At 41.7% G+C, this 19924-nt stretch overlaps 1 protein-coding gene across 2 annotated transcripts in view; it reads right to left on the bottom strand.

Moving 5' to 3' along the window:
- Positions 1-3238: 3238 nt before the first annotated feature.
- HMMR (hyaluronan mediated motility receptor) overlaps positions 3239-19924 on the bottom strand; it is a 25384-nt gene continuing 8698 nt past the window's right edge. For both annotated transcript variants that reach the window (XM_039483777.1, XM_039483776.1), the window contains 13 exons: positions 19453-19539; positions 16551-16651; positions 14370-14444; positions 12971-13149; positions 12079-12227; positions 11598-11812; positions 9968-10084; positions 7908-8066; positions 6281-6433; positions 6095-6194; positions 5584-5760; positions 4849-5011; positions 3239-4325 (listed from right to left, as the gene is read on the bottom strand). In XM_039483777.1, the coding sequence (XP_039339711.1) occupies positions 4306-4325; positions 4849-5011; positions 5584-5760; positions 6095-6194; positions 6281-6433; positions 7908-8066; positions 9968-10084; positions 11598-11812; positions 12079-12227; positions 12971-13149; positions 14370-14444; positions 16551-16651; positions 19453-19539 (1695 nt within the window). In that variant the 3' untranslated portion in view covers positions 3239-4305. The remainder of the gene's footprint in view (positions 4326-4848; positions 5012-5583; positions 5761-6094; positions 6195-6280; positions 6434-7907; positions 8067-9967; positions 10085-11597; positions 11813-12078; positions 12228-12970; positions 13150-14369; positions 14445-16550; positions 16652-19452; positions 19540-19924) is intronic.

Genomic DNA, 19924 nt, shown 5'->3' with positions numbered 1-19924 from the left:
AGTATCTTGTCTCCTTATTGGTCCTACTTGGAGCTTTTGGGTTCCAAGATGGGGACCTGCATGAGCTCCTCTAAACTAATCCTAGTCTAGATCTGGTCCTGCTGCCACCAGTTACGTTTAAAGTGGATAACGCACTGCCTTGTAGGTGGGAAATATCTTGGGATGGGGGACAGTGCCTGGAGAAGGGTTGTCAAAGTCCAGGGCCCTTAACACAGGGTCAGACATGAGCATCGCCTTAAGCTGTGTAAAGGCTTTCTGACACTCATCAGTCCACTTAACTGCATTTGGCTGTGTTTTTCTGGTTAGATCAGTTAATGGGGCAGCAATTTGGCTGTAGTGTGGTACAAATCACCTGTAATATCCGGCCAAACCTAAGAAGGATTGGACCTGTTTCTTTGACTTTGGGACAGGCCACTTTTGGATAGCCTCCACCTTCTATGGGCCATCTTAAATTATCACTTCAAAACGTTTTTTTTCCCTCCTGCTGATGATAGCTCATCTCAATTGATTAGACTTTTCCTGTTATGCATACTTCCACCTTTTCATGTTCTCTGTATGTATAAATATCTCCTGTCTATGTATTCCATTCTATGCATCCGAAGAAGTGAGCTGTAGCTCACGAAAGCTCATGCTAAAATAAATTTGTTAGTCTTTAAGGTGCCACAAGTACTCCTGTTCTTTTTGCGGATACAGACTAACACGGCTGCTACTCTGAAACCAGCCAGGTTTACTGAGCTTCTTAACCCTTTACAGGTAAAAGAGACATTAACGCTTAACTATCTGTTTATGACAATTTCAAAATGGTTTAACTATATGATTTAAATGGTGATTGTTACAATGGGAGTTGCCAACCATAACTCAACACGGAACTCCAGCCACACTGAACTGCTTGTTACAATTAAAAAGGGTTTATTAATTTCTTTTCCACTGTGGGTCTCAGAACATCTGAGCTGTGAGAGGAGATAACACCCCCCACTCAGGTCTTAGATCTCTACAATCACCTCTCTCAGAGCAGGAGCTTGCCTCCTCTCCCTTCACACCAAGCATTTAGGGTGCAATTCCCCCTCCCCAAGTGTGATCACTTTAGGAAGTCTGATGGTACTGACACATGGTCCTGTTATTGCCCAAGGGCTAATAGGGTTTACCAATAACCAGCCAGACTTCAAACTGAAATACACTTATTTAAGACAAATGCATTACAAAGAATGAAAACTGTCTGCACACACAGCTTATCAGATGTCACATCTTCTACATGAAGACCCTAGTAGGGCTGTCCAAAGTTTGTCAGTTCTTTGTTCTGAAAGAGCTTAAGCTCTGAATCTGTATTAGTCAGTCTTCCTTCCTCAGGCCTCCCAAAAGTAGTAAACAAATCAGTGCCCCTTTTGGGGGCTGGAGGTGGGGGGGGGGCGGGGAAGGATAGCTACAAAGCTTCAAGGGGCTGGGTATCTACTTACAGCAAGACAGGAACACAAAAGATGTATACATTATCTCTTATTAATTCAATTCAAGGGTCTATGAATATTCCCACATATGCACAATATGACATGCTTCAAAGATCTCACCTCTGTCACAAGCCATCCTTTTCAACATACCTTCAATGTGATTGCTATTCCTACCCCTTCATCTACCACTAAGCTCAGAGTCTACATAAATGAGTATACTAAAAAACAAATCCTTAGTTGCATTCATCTGCACAGTAGTTATTTGAAATCCTATCTGCTGTTATAACTGACAGGTTCTGTCTCAGGGTACTTAAGAGACAAGTTTCAGTTTTACTTTCTCAATTGGGACAGCAAGTAGTATGTGTCTTTAACGATGCTATTTGCCCAGATAGCACTGTAGACAGAATGAATCTTACACAAGCCCGATAAAGGTAGGATGTTTCAGACTTTGCCCTTGCCCCTCAATCATGTACATGACTAGCCATAAACTTTGTAATAACCTCAAGGACAGTGTACATAGAAGATAACATATTATGTGTTCTACATGTATCACAGCACATGAGTGGCTTTGTAATTTGCCTCCTGAAAACTAGGATACCCTAGCCCAGTGGTCCCCAACCTTTTTGTGGCTATTAGCACATTCATGTTTTCAGAAGAGTGTGATGGGCGCCAACAATTTTTCAAGGCTTATTTTGTATTTGTACATTAAATATGAAAATCATAATATATGAATCCATAAGAGGGTAATTTTACATGCAAAAGGTATTAAATTATTCGGCAATTACTCTTTCGCCTTACCATGTGAATTTGCTCTTTTTTTAATCTACCTGTAAGAAAAATTAAGGAGTTTTTACAAAATAAATATAAAAGTTTATTTATTTATTTAAAAAAAAAAGATGATAATTGAACTGCTGGTCCAAATATATTTATTATTCTTACTTTAACATAGAATGAAGCCTGCAGCCCCAGAGTTCTGTCCCTGGCAGGCGCAAGGGCCACGGCTTCTCTCCCCTGCTGGGCACTAGGCAGGCGCACATAAATGCCCCGGCGGGTGCCATGGCACCCACAGGCAGTGTGTTGGGGACCACTGCCCTAGCCATTTCCAGCTGAAATTGTACCTGCTGACATTTGAGGTTGCAGTGGCTTGTATGAAGGCAATAGTCTAGTTCAGGAAGGGTACATTTGCACCCACACTAGATTTGTGCATTTGGGGCAAGACTCTGCTTTAGACACACACCCCCCTCCAAAAAAAACCCACAAACAACAAAACACCTTAGTCATCGTTTCTCCCCCCCCCCCCCCCCCAAAAAAAAAAAAAACATCCCACCACCACAAACAGTGCTTCTTTGCTTTAGGGTAGGCTATACAAAAAAAGGTATAATCATCTTTCCCTGAGCTTCACCCAGATCATACAATTTTCAATGAGATGGTGTTCTGTTGTGAGTTAAGAGTCTTTTGAAAAGGTGACATTTGTATAGGAAAAAATAAGTTTGCCCCTGCTCACCCCACAAGTCCCTTGTGGAACATTTCACCTTACCTTGAATGGAGTATGTAACTTAGCATTATGGTCTCCAATAACCCTTACAGTCATACAGGTACAGTCAGTAATAGAGAGCATAGCAATCTTAAGGGGCAATGGGGGGGAGGGGAGAGACACACCCACACCAAGAAGTCATGTCAGAAGTGTTAGCAGATTATGTCTTTGGTGCCTTTAATGTTTATTTTGTTTATGGTATATAGTTAGAGAAGAAGATGTGGGCAACTTAACAAGACTAAGATTTAGGACTTCAGACCGATTCATTAAAACCATTTTTATTCAACCAAAAAACCTTTACACATATTTACCAGTATAACATTTTAACAAAGCACGTGGATTGTCTTTCCGTACTGCCAGTGTCTAAAAAAAAAAAAAAAATCTTATAGAACATCTTCCATCCAATGAAGACCGGCTTCCTTGTGTTTCCATGTGTTGACTTTGTGCAAAGAACTAGATAAAGTGAAGAGTTAACTGTATAAGAGCCCAGTGAGTTTAGCATTCATTAAAGGTCACTGACATACCTGGAAATGGAAGCCCATCAGGATGTAGGAGCACAGGCAGGCAGTCACAAACAAATTCTCAGTCTGTCTGTGCCAATCCTGACCTGAGACTTCTACAGCAAGATGTTTTAAGTCACTAACCTCCAAGATTGTCAGTTAGAATGTCAAGTGTGGTTTAGGTGGCATAGACTCTCCCAGCAACTGGCCAGAGATCAACTTTGCAACCAGGATTTCACATCTATTCTGTGGTTTAGGGAGTGACATGTGAAGCCAGCCAACATAGATGACTGGTCTCACGAAATACTCCTTCCATCAGTAAGTACATGTGAACAAAACAGTGAAAGAGTTTAGCCTAATGTACAAGAATCATGTGCAGTCAACCCAAGTAAAACACTTTATTTCTTGAATTAAAATTAAATACTTGTTATTTTGTTGAACTGGTTACCCATTATACTAAATGGCCATAGAGATGGACAGATTTTAAATCTGTTTTTGGTATTCTGTTCTCTTCAGTTGAGACAGTTTAGACACAGTAGGAAGTGACATGCCAAATATTTCCCTGGGTCGCAGTGTGAAGCAGGCTTTGACCAGAGAACCTTTCCAGTGCACAGTCATCCATTGCCCGCTGGGTAATAAAGTTATAAATCTAGCATTGTTCTTTAAAAATATTTAAGAAAGCCTTTCCCTTAAGGGCTCTTACTAGACACCCATCATTGTGCAACCTTGATCCTTGATTTTATAATGTACATATGGTCCCTTGAATCTTCAATGCAGCATTTAGCTTTTCCCAGCAAGTTAACAGGATCATCTTGAAACCAAGAGCAAGTCAGCACTTGTTCCTGTTGCCTGCAATAGAAAAAGCTGCTGTGAGCTTCTTGTAAATGTTTTTACTACTGTAGATAAACAGTAACTCAAAGTTCACATATTACCCAAGACATTAATTCCTGCTACTAAGTTACAGTTCTGCATTTCCCCATATGGAATGAGGGGTTTATATAATGTGAAGTCTTGGTTTGACTATATTTGAGGGATAATTGCAGGCAAGTGTGGACACTTACACATGATCTGAACCATTGATACTCAGACCTCAGTGATTCAGGAACCAAATTAGTGATCAGTGTTACCCAAACAAGCCACAGTAGTGTGAATTCATTGTTTCATATACTTTTTTTTATTTTATTAAAAAAAATTCTTACAGCAAAATGACTGACTCAGTATTATTTTATCAACTACAATAGGTTAACATAGTAAAAGCATCCTGACTGGATAATAATTAAATCAGTGTTTTAATATATGCTCAAAGAGCCACAAGAGACCCATGCAAGCCTCAATTTGAGTATCACTCATCTGATTTAACACTCATACTTACCTTCTTTAAAAGGAGTTTTGGGAGCACCATTTTCCTTGCTATCATATTGAAAAGCTTTAGAAGAATCAAAGCGCCTGATGCCCTGAATTTCATTCAGTTGCTCCTGAAGCTCTCTCTGTGCTTGTTTTTCCTTAGCTACCTGAGCACGCAGTTTTGAAACCTCCTGAAGTAGGAAACGAACACTTTAGTATAATTCTGAGGTCACCACATTATGAAGGAAGCAGTCATGAATCAGTAAAGTTAAGCTATGTTAACAAACACTAGCCAAGAGAAGTCTGTAAAAACTGAAAGACAAAGATTTTTGGATGGCTGGAAACTTTATTACTTACACTTGACTCAAGAGCATGGCATTCTAGAAGTACTAAAAAGTCTATTGGTGATGCTATGAGACACTAATATCCCCTGCTTTCTTTGCGAGGCTCTGGCCAGTGTGGCAATATGGAACTTGGGATCCATTTCCATTAGGTCTAGCAAAAGGTCAAGCTGAGAGATTTATCTTCTCACAGCTATTACCTGGTTTGTCAAACATTAAACACTAGCCCAGATGTAGATGCCTGGAGCTGAAGCAGCTCATTCCAACTCTAAGCTAGAGAGAATTGTCCAGATTATTTTAGTGTTAAACTCTGAATAAGTTCAGATGTTTAGTGTCAGCATCTAGATAGTTTATCTTAAACTACGGTGATGTTGCTTAGTGGCTGGACGTGATACATGGGTTAGACATGTCAGTTGCCAAACCTGTTTGAGCTGAGCATTCTCATCTTTCAGCTTCATAACATGTTTGATTTTCTGCCTCTGATTCTGATGGCCCAGTAGCTTAGCATAGGCATCACTTAATTTGTTCAGCTCTTCCTGGGCTGCACCATGTTCATTCAGGAGAGCATTCTTCTCTGCCTCAAATGCATCTAGTTGTTGCTGAAAGAGAATTTGAGTAGGAGATAAAGGAACATGAACTATCACTAGCTATTCTTCTTTAAAGGAATAGGCATGCCCCCAACACTTCCATTAAGTTTAGGTTTAAGAGGAACTATTAAACAAGAAATTGGTGATAACCAGCTAATATCCCTTCCCCAAATTGGGACACTGGAAGTCATATGCAAGGAGGTGGGGGGGGGGGAGGGGGGCGCGCGTGCGGGAAATTAGTGGCATAGTAATATCTTCCAAGTAAACTCCAACTCTTAATAGTTGAGAGTTGACTCACTGGTAATGAATCTTCAGTCTGTAGATGCTGCTTAGCAAAAAGACTAACCTGAAAAGGCTTAGTTTTGTTGTGCAAGTCCTCATAGAGAGCACGCCAGGTTTGTATCTCTTCTTCAAAGCCAGCAGCCACCTTTTCATCTATAGTTTTCCTGAACAGAAACACACAAGCAGTTTTGGTTGTAATCTAGTCTTAAGTGTATTCCCATTACTAAACCAGTCAGAGATCTGGAGTCACCTTGATCTTTCAACTTCAAGCTGTTTCTTGAAGTCTTCAGTTTGCTCTTCCAGTTTTGTCTGAAGTTTAGTTATCTGTGCAATGCAGGATTCCTTGGTTCTCCTTATTTCTGCTTCTTTTAGCGCTAGCTTTGTCTGGGCATCTAGAAGCATCCTAGGGAAGGGAAAAAAAGTTAAAAAACAGTTACTTCCTCATGAAATATTTGGAGACTTTCAGATTTAATCAGCAGTAAGCAAAGCTTGCAGCATTCCAGCTACTATACTTACAGAAAGAATGGTTAGACTGAAATAGCAAGGTTTGCACAGGCAGTGTTGCATAGAGCAGCCAACAGAGAGATAGAAAGGGGCTATCAGATTAAGCCTACAATATTTGTAATGTTTAGTAGTTCATTTCAGTTTAGTAGTATCTCTTTCTGTGCAAAGAAAGCATCTGTAAAGCCTATTGATCTGTCCAATGGAGGACTGTTTTGACACATTGTTAATTCAATGTATTGTGTCTTATTCCAGTAGTTGTCTGAGACAAACAGCTAGGGGCACAACTTGGGGTGTCTCTCAAGCTACTTGCAGAAGGATACATCTCATGCCGACAGACCCGCAAAGCTAAACTAAACAGGTGTAATTGAACAGTTAATGTAAGCAGTAGAAGCTTAGACTCCTGAATGAGAAGAGCCCCTTAATAAAACCAGCAGGAATTGTTCACTTTTGTCTCCTTAAGCATTTCAAGGAAGTGTGAACTTGAAAAAAGTGTTTTAATTAAGCTATTTGTAAGATTCTAAACTGAAGAGCTAGTGACTTCCGTAAGTTACTACAAACTTCACTGTACACAGAGCTGGAAAAAAAAAATCAGTCTGGATGTCAAGAGGCCAACTGCTCTTTTATAATCTTTCCAAAGGCTTTTAAAATGCTATGTCATTCACTGGTAAGCCTTTAGTTTACTAGACATATCCTGTTGTAGTCAAATACTGAAGATAAAGGTTAAATAAAGTGAACTTATGACAGCTTTCAAGACAGTTAAATGCCACTGTAGTGTATCTTGAGGTCCTAGATTAAAGAGCAAGAAAAAGTTGGGTAGCCCAGATTAGTCACAAATATTTGACTTGGACAGACTTTAAGGCAGGCATCTTGAGGAATGAACCCCAAAACTGCAGAATTAGAGCGGAGAGATTTAGGTCACACAAGGCATTTGGAGAAGCAATAAGTAGGGGAAGAAAGAGAGAAGACTGAAGTTCCCTTTTCACTGTAGCCAAAAGCAGGAAGCTTTTGGGTGACAAGCATTTACATACAATGAAATGGACTGATAGTCCATTACCCAAGTTATGATGGGATTGTGTGTGAGAGAGAGAGAGAGACACACACACACACACACACACACACACACACACACAGATGAGGTATTGTAGCTAGCTATCCAACTGAATTGAGCCACCTCCTAACCTGCATTGCATATACTAGTGGATTTTGCACAGCAACCTTTCAACGCCCTGCAGCTGAAGATCTATTCCTCCAAACAATGAGAAACAGTTCATAAAAATAGTTGCACTGGAGAAATATTCCATATGGTCTGGCCATAGGCATGTCAAAGGTGCCCCCACACCACCACTTTAAGGAATAATCAGATGGTCCATTACCTTGCATATTCCTCTTTTGCCTTGTCTTTAGCATGTTCCAGCTCCTGGAGTTGCTGTTGCATATCCTGGCCTGCTTTTCTCAGTTCAGCTACTTTCTCCTGTAGAGAAGAATTGTCCAGTCGGAGACATGCCATTTCTTCAGTCATAGATCCCTTGTAACTAGAAGGAAAAGTTTTAGCATCTGTTACTTAAATGTTAGTCTTCATTTTGCAGTGTTCAGTCCTTTTGAAGACAGTAACAATCCACCATAAGTTTGAGGCAAGTTGTATTTGAGATCCCATCACAGAATCTTAGTAATGTAGAGCCAGGTGCTTCAAGTGGTCTAGTCAATTCTGCCTCTGCATGGGGAGGAAGTATTTCAAGACCATTCGTGAAAGGTATGTGTCTAATCTGTTAGAGACCTCCAGTGACAGGGACTCCACAGCCTCCTGTTTCAGTGCTTAACTATCCTTGTATAGTTATAACTTTTTCCTGTTATCTAACCTAAGTCTCCCTTGCTCCAGATTAAGCAGATTGATTAATTGTTCTCCAATCCACTGATGTTAGGACAAGAAACACCTTTTCTTCTTTATGACAGCCCTTAACATATGAGATTGTTTATCAGGTTCTCTCTTAGCCTTCTCTTCTAGGCTACGGATTTAAAAAAAAAACCCACACAAACAAACACACACACACCCCCCCCAACAAAACACATTTCCCCCCCCACACACACACAAACAAAAAAAGCCATACCTTTCCTAATAAGTCAGGTGTTTTAAATCTTTTATCATTTCTTGCAGTCCTCTATTTGTCCACATATTTCCTAATGTGCAGTGCACAGAATTGGAAACAAACTCCAGCTAAGGTCTCATCAGCACCAAGTAGAGTGGGACAGTTAACTCCCACATCTTACATATAACACTGAATACATCCCAGAATGACATTGCCCATTTTTGCAACAGCATCACATTGTTGACTCATAATTCATTTGTGATCCACTATAGCCCCAAATCTTTTTCTGTAGTATTATTGCCTAGCTAGTTTTCCCCAATCTCTTTGTTGTGCATTGATTTTTACTTTCCAAGTGTAGTACTTTGCCCTTATCTTTATTGGATTGTATCTTGTTGAATTCAGACCAATTCTCAATTTGTCAAGGTTGTTTTGAATTCTAATCCTGTCCTCCAAAGTGTTTGCAACCCCTCCCAGCGTGGTACCATCCGCAAGTTTTATAACCATACTCCAAGTCATTCATGGCACATCAAATATAGTATACAGATACCTATCAGAGTGCTCAAATTATAAGCAGTGTCTACAATCCTGTTGAAATTGTACCAAAAAACTTCAAGTTTCAAGTAGTTCAGATGACCAAATACAAAAAAAAAAAAAACCCTCTCCATTTCTGTCAGAAGTCACGCAGGGGTCAGACCTAACTCTCTGAATGCCCTTTTGTATAGCAAACAGTTACATAAAAATCAGATTGACGTAATTACTCATTGTTTTAAAAGTTGGGAAAGTACTGGAAGACAAGCAAAGTGTTTTTGCTATTTCTGTATCCTCTGCCAGTTTTAAGAGTTGAAAAAGTACAAGATTACCAGTTCAGTTTTAAAATACTTTGCAACATCATGTGTAGTTTCCAGTGATTAAAGCAACAGTATCCCTAATCAGAGAACAGCCTGTGATCAGAAATTTAACTGTCATAATATTCATCTGGATCTTAACAGAAAGTTAAGCAGCACTTGCCAATGCACATAATTCTAATGCAGTTTTGGTTTCAACAATGGGAATATCATTTGGAACAAAAAAAGAGTGTTCCACTAACTTTGATAGTGTTGGGTTACAGGTGCTGACTTGATGGGTGCTCCAGGGCTCGAACATCAAAGGTGGGGGGGGGGGGGAGAAGGAGGGAGAAGAGAAATAAAAGCAGGTGCTCAGCACCCATTGGTCACCCGCCAATCATCTGTTTGGCAGCAGGTAGGAAACAGGGTGGGGGAGCAGGTGGAGCACCTACCTGGAAAAAGTCTGAGCCTGTGAAATCCCACTCCTCTATCTCGCTCTCCAGCATCTAGAGAGAATTTGCATACCTTTCAAATTCAGCAACACTTTCTCCAAGTTTACGCAGCGTGTTGCTGTGCTCTTCTTGCTGCTGAACAATGGCTTTACTGTGTGTTTCATTAGTTCTCTCCAACTCAGCATTCTTCCTGAAAATAGATTTTAATATTCCATTCTTGAGTCCAAATCTTGACACTGGTCTAGGACAATCAGCAGTGGTTGTACTGGCCATGACAGACTTGCTCTATCGGCTTCCTGTTACCTCTGATCCAAACCAGTATATTTCTTTCCTCAATACTACTTTCAAGAGTCTTACTAGCAGGTTTGACTTTACATCATTTTCTTTCCCCAGTGCTTTAATTTCAGTTGTGTCTGTAGGATGGGATTTTTACCATGGAAGTAGAAGGAATTTGAGTTCAGGAAGAAGAGCTGCAAGTAAGGTGCTTAGTTCAATTAATCTCAACTCTGAGATTAAACTGTTTTTCTTCCCTGGTCCTCACAGCAGATCTCCTTGGGCTAGTTTAATTTCTCCAGAACCCCAAAGTCAATGTTATCCAGTTGGGCTAGAGGAGTCTCAATTTTATCTTCATATGGAAGAAAAATAGCTCTTTAGAGCTAGCAAGTCCAATAAGAGCTTAAATAGAGTACATTTGTGCACAACACCTTGCTTTATGTACTTTTTCATTATCCTGAATCAGTAAACTGTCTAGCAGTTCATAAAATTACATCTATTAAATTCCGATATTAGACACCCTAATGCTGGATACAAAAATGAAAATAGTAATTGATTTAACACCTTTTCTACAAAGTTATCTTAAAAACACTGGTTGAACAGCAGCTAACACTTCAGTCTTTTAGTTGCTGAGCAACTTGGTGTCCTTTAAGGCCCTACAAAATTCATGGTCCCTTTTGGTCAATTTCAGAGCCATAGGATTTTACAAGTGGTAAAATTTCATGGATTCAGCTATTTAAATCTAAAATGTCAGTGTCGTAATTTTAGGGGTCCTGATCCAAGAAAAAGTTGTGGGTCACAAGGTTATTGCGGGGTGTGCGCGCGCGCTACCCTTACTGCTGCAGGCAGCAGTGCTGCCTTCAGAGCAGGGCAACTGGAGAGCAGTGGCTGCTGGTCAGGAAACTAATCTGAAGGCTGAGTCACTGCCAGCAACAGCATAACTTCTGCCTGCAGAGCTGGGCCCTCAGTCAGCAGCTACCACTCTGGCTGCCCAGCTCTGAAGGCAGCACAGAAGAAAGGGTGGCAATACCACGATTCCCACCCCTTACGACACCCTGCAACTCCCTTTTGGGTCAGGACCCCAATTTGAGAAACACTGGTATCCCCATAATCTGTATAGTATAGGGTAAAAGTGCGCGCACACACACACACACTTCACAGTCCGTGACACATTTTTCATGGCCATGGATTTGGTAGGGCCTTATTTATAACAGATAGGATTGAGTTGCTAACATTTAAGAGCTGCTTTTTGAAGATATTGGATTAGACCCAACTGCTATAGAAAAATGAGCTGGTGGCCACAAGTCAATTTAGTCCTGTGTATTCTAGCTGAGAATTTTTTTTTTTTTTTTTTTTTAAATTGAACCTGGGATTACCATTTGTATTTCCAAATTCATTAGACGCAACAGTTAGTTACTCTTTTCACAAACCCTTTCAGCTTTGCTTCCATCTGTGCTAGCTCTTCAGCTCTGGACTTGTTCTCTTGTTCCAAGTGCTTTACCAACTTATCAGCCTTTTCTTCCTTAATATGCAGTTTATCTAACTCATCCATTGCTTCTTCTAGTTCTTCCTCCAAAAGGAGCCTCTCATTTGTCATCTCTTCTTGAAACTCTAGCAGCTTTTGATGCATGGAAGTGGAAAGTTCCTGTAGGTACAGACAGCACAAATACAAAGCTATTAGTACAAAGGAATTTTGAGTTTACACAGTAATCTTAATTTTCATGAAGAGGAAGGGCTTGTCTACATGAGGTTGACTAGCTAATAGCTAGTCTACTATAGCTATGCCACTCAGTTTCCTCTGTGTAAACAAGCCCTTATTCAACAATACATCCACAATGGGTTTGATCTAAACCAGAGCAAGAATTCAACAGCATTTGCTAAGAGAGTAGATCAAGTCTGTATTTTGTTTACCTTCTCTTGTTGCAGCTGAGAATAGATCTCCTCCTGTTTCTGCTGAAGTTTTTGGTTTTCTTGCTCCTCTAGGAGGAGTCTCTTTTTCAAGCTTTCTATTTCAGCATTCATACTTTGCTCTTTTTCTCTGTTCTCAGTTAAGAGTTTCTCTATGGAAGAGAAAGATGCCAATATAAGAACGCTTTGAGGACAGAATAATTAAGAGCTTTGCCCTACAGTACACTGTGGTGCTCTCTCACTTTTTTTTTTTTTTTAAAGTAGACTTTCCCACAACTTGGTGAGCTGCTGAGTTTATCATATGAACATTCTTCCATCCTAGGTGACAGGAGCAACCATTAAGACTTTATCTCTCTCTTAGCATCAAAGAAAATGGGGCAGGAAGAAGCATGACCATTTCCCAGAACAACTGCTGGGATTATAGAGGGGTGTGCAGAGATGAGTCACTTAGTGGAGTCTAGAGCCAGAAGATACCACGGTATGCAGCAGTGAATTGTGACAATGCAATGCTGCACTGCTGCCTGGAGAATGGCTCACACCCCATCAGTCACCATATCAGAATATGGAACTAGAACCAAGTGATTTTTCAAGTGGAATCATAGCTTACATTCTGGAATTTCCAGAGTAAGTAACTAGTTCAGACAGCTCCCCATTCCCAACTCCCCCTCCCCTCCATCTGCTGCTGGGTGAAGTTTTTAGTACTGATTAGTAACAATACTTCTGACTATAATCTGGGCTAATAATAGGTAAAGAACCAGTTTAGTATAACGATATACCACAGTTTTGACTTGGGACATGCTAACCTACATTTCAACAGAATCATGTTACATAAGGTCTAAATGAAATCAGTTTGGACATGGGTCCAGAGACTCAGCCCACAGGCTATAACAATTACCTTTTTCTTGTTCAAGCAACTGACACCTTTCATTAAGCTCTTTGATTAGCTTAGATAGTTCTTCCTCTTTTGTTGTAAAACAATCTTTCAAGGCCATGATGTCCTGGTCCTTTTGTGCCAGTATCTTCTCCATATGGACAAGATCTAGTTTGTACTTCTCTATCTGTTCTGCAACTCCACTAAGGGAGCCGGGGAGGGGAGGGGAAGAAAAGATGCAGATATCTGTCAGCATTACATTTTGCTTAATTTTACATTTGTTGTCGTCACAATTTGTACCAACATAATCCTGTGTAACACTGAAGTCCCAAGTATCTAAACAGGACTTGGAAAAGATTAGTTTCTAGATGGAAGAGCTCAGGACAAGATCTATATTAATGTGCAATGATGGAGATCAGGTTTTTATAGTGCACCTTTAATGCAGCTTCCACTTTGAGAGTTAACTAAGACTCAGATCATTCCTTCTACGGAAAAATATTCATGAAGAATCCTATGAAATTCTATCCACTGAGTGCCCCCCCTCCCACCCCAACCACTTGAACTGGTTGGGGGCTTTCCCCTTCTCCAGAGAGAAGTGGAAACTAGTCTCAGATGTATGCAGGAACTGCACAGATCCAAGAAAGTCACAGTGTCTGACTCACTGCATGAAGATACAAGGCTCTGCTTAAGGGTCCCTCCCTCTCTAACAGTGCATCTTTGCATCTCTCTCCGCCCCTTTAAGGGGCAGGGTAGATCCCCAACAAAGAAAGTGTTACAGAATGTACTGCAGCCCAATTCCACACTAATTGTGCACATGCCTTCTCTATATTGGGATCTGCAATACACATAGTTGTCCCATTGATCTTGGAAGGCATCTGTATTGAGTCTGTCTACACAGCCAGTAAAGCACTGTCGTGGCAGTGCTTTAAAATGACTGTGTAGTTGCTAATAAAACTACTTCTGCAAGGGGAATAGCTCCCAGCACTGTAGCACTGTTTACACTACCACTTTCCAGCACTGAAATTTGCATTGCTTTGGGGGGGGGGGTGTTTTTTCACTCCCCTGAGTGAAGAAAGTTTCAGCACTGTAAGTGGCAGTGTAGACAAGGCCTAAGAGGGAAAAATCTAGCATAAAAACCTCTGCATAAATAGTGTTGACCAGACATTTTGTATATGGAAGTAGCTTTCTATGCCACTATGGAGAGGTGAGGCCTTGCTCAATTACCAAGAGTCAAGCTAGTTTGAAGGTTTTAAATCTAAGAAATGGACTAGAGATTCCCCCTCCTCCCATACAAAGGAAGAGAGTTAGAATACTGATGTTTGTACAATTCAAATTAGAAATACCACTAAAAGCTTGATCAAGCCCCTACAACTGAAGCTTAAGTGACACTTGATTTGTCAAATCTAAAATAGAAACTTGTTACCTGAGTTCTGTAATATATTCCACGAGTTTCTCAGTGTCAGACTTTTCTTCAACCTTGTCTCTCTCAGTAGCAGTTCTAAAAATAAGAAATTTAGATGCTGCACTTAACATGACAGTTCTAAAACCAGATACTCAAGAAGAGCTGCACAGAGCCAGAGGTTAATAAGTAGCTGCCTGAAGACAACTAACAGAAAACCTGCATTCATCTGTGGATTGCTAGTATTAAGGCATCTAATCATGAACCAGAATACACCTAGATGATAAGTAATTCAGTACCACACAATATGAAATTAAGGCAAGTTTCTTCATGAATCTGTTAGAGTTGCATTTCAGTAGATTTTGCATTGTCAGTTTCAAATACTGAATGTTTAGCCATTCACATGCATGTGGGAAGCAATAAAACTTGAAGGAGAGCTCATGCTAACTCACAGAATAAATTAATTCACTCTCTTCCATACCTAGCCTAGGGGCTCTCTGTCCTACAGTCTGGGAAGGAGGTGGCATGAGATCCTGCCCAGTCAGTAACTGTTACTTCTGGTAGCAGTGAGAAGATGGTATTAGGGATCTGAAAAAAAATCAAGTAGATTTTTCTGCCTACCTATGATCTTCATGATTAGGGACATCAGTTGGGAAATGCTGCATCTAGCCGCCAGTTGTACAAACATACTAATGTCTCCCATGACCAGTTGCCTTCCCCAGGAACTATTAGCTCTAAGTTTACCAGCAGAATCATTACCACCAGTTTCATGAATTTTACTTGTATTATCAAACTCAAAATGCAATGTTAGCTCAGGCATTTGACTCCTGAGACATTGAAAAGTGTACAAAAAGACATAGTGTAATGAGGATTCCATTCTACTTCACACATGCTTGAGCACAGGGTGGTATGGGCAGTGGCGTAGCCAGGTGGAGGGAACGGGGAGCAATAAAACAAGGTGCCGCAGTGGGTGGCACATTTACTCACACAGCGGCGTTCTGGGTCTTCGGTGGTGGACCCTTCACTCACTTCGGGTTTCTGCGGCAGCACTGAAGGTCCCGCCGCCGAAGCCTGGGAGCGAGTGAAGGTCCCACCGCCAAAGACCCAGAGCGCCGCCGGGTGAGTAAAATAAAAACACAGTGCTTTTTAAAAAATAAATAAATAAATAAATCGCTCCCCTAGGTGAGTACAAAGGCACTAGGAAATTGACAAGGCACCACTTGCGCTCAGTGGGGGAGCAGCCGCTCCCCCTCCCACCCCCACTGCTCCCCTACTGGGTATGGGTCACACTTGAGATCCATTTTGAAATGTGCAGTGATGTAGAAAAGCAGTGGCCTGCACAGTGAGGTGAAGTACACTGGTTGTTGATTGGCTTCAGGGTAGAATTTGAGGTGATGGATGGGGCCTGCCTCTCTGCCCTTATGATACATAAAGACTGCAAATTAAGTGCCTCAGCTTGAGATGGTGTAAGAAAAAGATGTCTTTCTAGAAAGACATTCTCCACAATGGGTATTAGAGCAAGTTGGAGAGGAATAGCTGGACCTTCTGGTCAGAAATTCTCACAACACCCTTGTGAAGGAGACAATTGTTGTTCCCCATTTTGTAGTTGGAGAATGGAGGCATAAGCTTCACTGAAGAGTCTACATCTGGGCCAGGAACTGAATCCAGTTAGCTTGAGTCCTAGTCTAGTGCTTTAATCCTCTAAACTATCCTTCTTACCATATTATACATGCTAGCTCACCTGAACTATATTAACGTTGGTCAACTGGTTACCTACAGCACACCAATAGCTTGAGTTGATACAAAATAAAATTGAAACCTCGCAGAATGCAATAACTTTCTTTTTGCTATGGAATGGAAGTCACCCAAGGTTGACAGATTTCTATTCCAGTCACAACTGAAATATTAGAGGAGCTATTTTGTCTTGCTTCAAAATAGACACTAAGGGGCAGTGTCATATACTAGGCACCTCTTACAACCCTATACAACAGGGCCTAAACCTGATTTACAGATCACTTTGTATTAGTTTTCTGCTACATCAGATTCCAATCCACTGGCAAGCTCCTATCAATTCCCTGTTTTCAGTACTTCTCTTCTCCGTAGCATCTGCTGACACTCATTTAGTTTGCCATATGTTACAGTTAAGTATAAGCAACAATGAAAGAGTTGGCAATTTATACCAGAGGTAATTCCTCTATTACTTACAGTTTTTCTTCCAGCTGTGCTACTTTTCCTTTGGAATGCACTAGATTCCTCTGGACTGCCTGCAGCTTCATTTCCATGTCTTCTTGTTTAGCAAGGACATTCTTTAAAGAGAAAAAAGAAAAAAGTAGTTAATAGCTATAGACATTTTACAAGCATAAAATATAGCCAACAAGTTATATTCCTATTAGGCACTGTGGCAGGCTTATTTATCCAGGCTAGTTTGCCACCATAAATCAGAATTTACTATTGGTACAGCCCAGTGCAGTTGGAGTCAAATTTATTACTTTGGAATTCAAGATGAATATGAAGTGAGAAAGTATATCAGGAAGGTATATTAATAGCAGTGATTTTTACAGAATTAAATGACGCTATTTTGTTTGCTTTTTAGACGCAATGGGGTCTAAACACATACTTGGATTATGATGCTGCATGATTGAAGATGACCATTTGTATCGCTGTTATACAATTGCAACATCTTATACAAAGTGTATCATGTAAGGTGTCAATGAAAAAAAAAGTTACAATTTGTCAGCTATGATTATCCTGGTTAAATCCATGCATCACTGTATCTGAAGTTACAAACATTGGATATAGATCTGCATCTCAAACATGTATTGTATGCCTGGGTGACACCTCAGAGCTAGATTTATATCAGGGCTAGCCAACTCTGTGTTGGTGGCCCATTAAGGACACTCCACTCTCACAATGGGCCATTGAAGAGGCAGGCCTTTCCTGTGGAACCAGGTGTAGGCAAACTTTTTGGCCTGAGGGCCATATCTGGGAATAGAAATTGTATGGCGGGCCATGAACGCTCACAAAATTGAGGTTGGCATGCGGGATGGGGGGGGCTGTGGTTGCGGGTGCAGCCAGAAGTGAGAAGTTCATGATGTGGGACAGGGCTCTGGGGATGAGGGATTTAGGGTGCAGAAGGGTGCTCTGTGACCAAGGGGTTCAGAGGGTGGGAGGGGAAAATGGCTCCAGTTGGGGGTGCAGGCTCTGGGGTAGAGCCAGGGATGAGAGGTGCTCTGGGTGGAGATTGAAGGGTTTGGAGGGCAGGGGGAGGAAGAGAGAAGATCAGGGCTGGGGCAGGGGATTTGGGCATGGGGGGAGGCTCAGGGGTGCAGGCTCCAGGCACTGCTTAACTCAAACAGCTCCCAAAAGCAGCGGCATGTCCCTTCTCCAGCTCCTACAGAGAGGCACGGCCAGGTAGCTCTGCACGCTGCCCTGTCCACAGGGACATGGTTCCTGGCCAATGGGAGCTGTGGGGGTGGCGCTTGGAGCAGGGACAGCGCACAAAGCCAAGCCTCCTGGCTTCCCCTACGCACAGGAGCTGGAGGAGGGCCATGCCGCTGCTTCCAGGAGCTGAGTGGAGCATCCCCGACCCAGACCCCGCTCTCCAGAGGAAGCTTGAGAACAGGATTTAAAATAAATAAATAAATAAATAAATAAATAAATGGCTGGCGGGAGGCATCTGGTCTGCAGTTTGCCAACCCCTGTGTGGATGCCTCAGACAGCCAGGAGCCAATGCCGACCCCTGTGATTTTGCAAACCATGTAAGGACATGTAATGAAGAGGTGCTCCTCCCCCAACCCTAGAGCTGCTGCAGCAGGAAGAGGCTCCCCCCCCCCCCCATCCCAGGTGCTGCTGTGGAAAGACAGAGCTGGAGGGTGTGTGTGTGTGTGTGTGTGCACGCGCGCACTCTTCCTGCCGTAGCCCGGGGCAACCAGCACCCCCAACCCCTCATCCCCAGCCCTACCCCAGAGTCCACACCCTGGGCCGGAGCCCTCCCCACAACCCTCTGTCCCAGTCCTGAGCCCCTCATTCCTAGCCCCACCCCCGCCACATGAATTTTGTTATGTGCACCAATATGGAGGTGATGTGTCACATCTCCTCCATATTGGTGCACATAACAAAATTCATTCCACACATGCATGGGAAAAATTAGAAGGAACACTGCCGGAGCCATCTCCATTTTGCCTCATTCTTGCTCCAGTTCCCTGGATTATGGGTTTACAACTAAAATGAGTATTTTTAACTATGGACTGAGGCCCTTCCAATCTTTTGGAAGCCTGCAGTCTAAAACCTGATCTATGAACACTGAAAGTCACTTGAATGGCTAAAGAATCATATACATACAATAACTCTTCTTAATAAAAATCTTTAGTTCGCCAATCCTTAGTAAGATGACAGTTTGATATGTGGGTCAGATCTGAGATACACTTGCATATTGACCTGGGGTCTGATCCTTTGGGATTAGTAGAACCTCATATATAATGAATTGCGTTTTTCCAGTAACCTCTCACTATACTAGACTTGTTTGTCTGGCCATTTAGGGAACTGTGGTAAAAATCTGCCTGGGGATTGGTCCTGCTTTGAGCAGGGGGTTGGACTAGATGACCTCCTGAGGTCCCTTCCAACCCTGATATTCTGATTCTATGGATAAGAACCAAATGACTGGAATGCCTAAGAGGGACTGTGTTTGGCTTCTTGGTAGCCAGTGCAGTGCTACGGAAGTCCTTTTGATACTGCTCTGGAGAATGTCTGTCCTGTCTCTTGCAGTCTGCCTTGAGTGTGGCATTCTCAGTGTGGTCCATCCCAGGCACATGGATATTGTGACATCTAAGGATTTCTAGAAGCCTAATTATCTGGATTCTGCTCTTGTCTCTGCTGTAGACTTGCAGTGCAAACTTGAACTCATTTGAGCCCTTTGGCTCACTTCCCATTTAACAGTGGAATAGCTACTTCTGACAGTGGAGTTGGAAGAACCCATTATTTGCAAGTTGATTTGTAATTAAAGGCATTTCAATTGCAAGCTACCATGTAGAAATACTAGTACCCTGCTTCTAATTCTGGAAGAGATCCAAGTTCCTGTCATACGAGCAATTTCAGTACAGTAACTTACCTTACTCTTGGTCTCCATCTTGTTCCTGAGTTTCATTAACTCCATGCATAGACTGCTCATTTTTTTCTGTGTGCCATCTTCAGAAAACTTGAACAGAGACAAAACATTTTCTGGTTAACACAGAATTAGCCCTACACAGAAAGGCAGTTTACATATTCACTTAATAAGGGCCTTCCCTGACCCTTATTAATTCCCTCCCCCCCCCCTTAATCCTGCCTCCAAAAGATATCTGCAATTCTTACCGTTTTGGGGGGGGGGGGGGGAGGGGGAAAAAGTACTTTTAAACTGACTTTGCATAAACTGCAAAGTGCACAAGCCAAGGCAAATGTACATTAAAAAGGCATATTTGTGGCTTTATATTCTTAAATTATAAAGTTCTACAGTATCTACCACTGAAGTGTTGCAGTGTAGCTTGAGAGTAGTGTTGTAAAAGTTTTACTTTATTTACCTGAATCAGTTTTATGTATTTAAC

Source organism: Mauremys reevesii, linkage group 8, assembly GCF_016161935.1.
Source record: "Mauremys reevesii isolate NIE-2019 linkage group 8, ASM1616193v1, whole genome shotgun sequence".
In the NCBI taxonomy this organism is placed as follows: Eukaryota; Metazoa; Chordata; order Testudines; family Geoemydidae; genus Mauremys; species Mauremys reevesii.
This window is presented reverse-complemented; position numbering and strand designations above follow the sequence as displayed.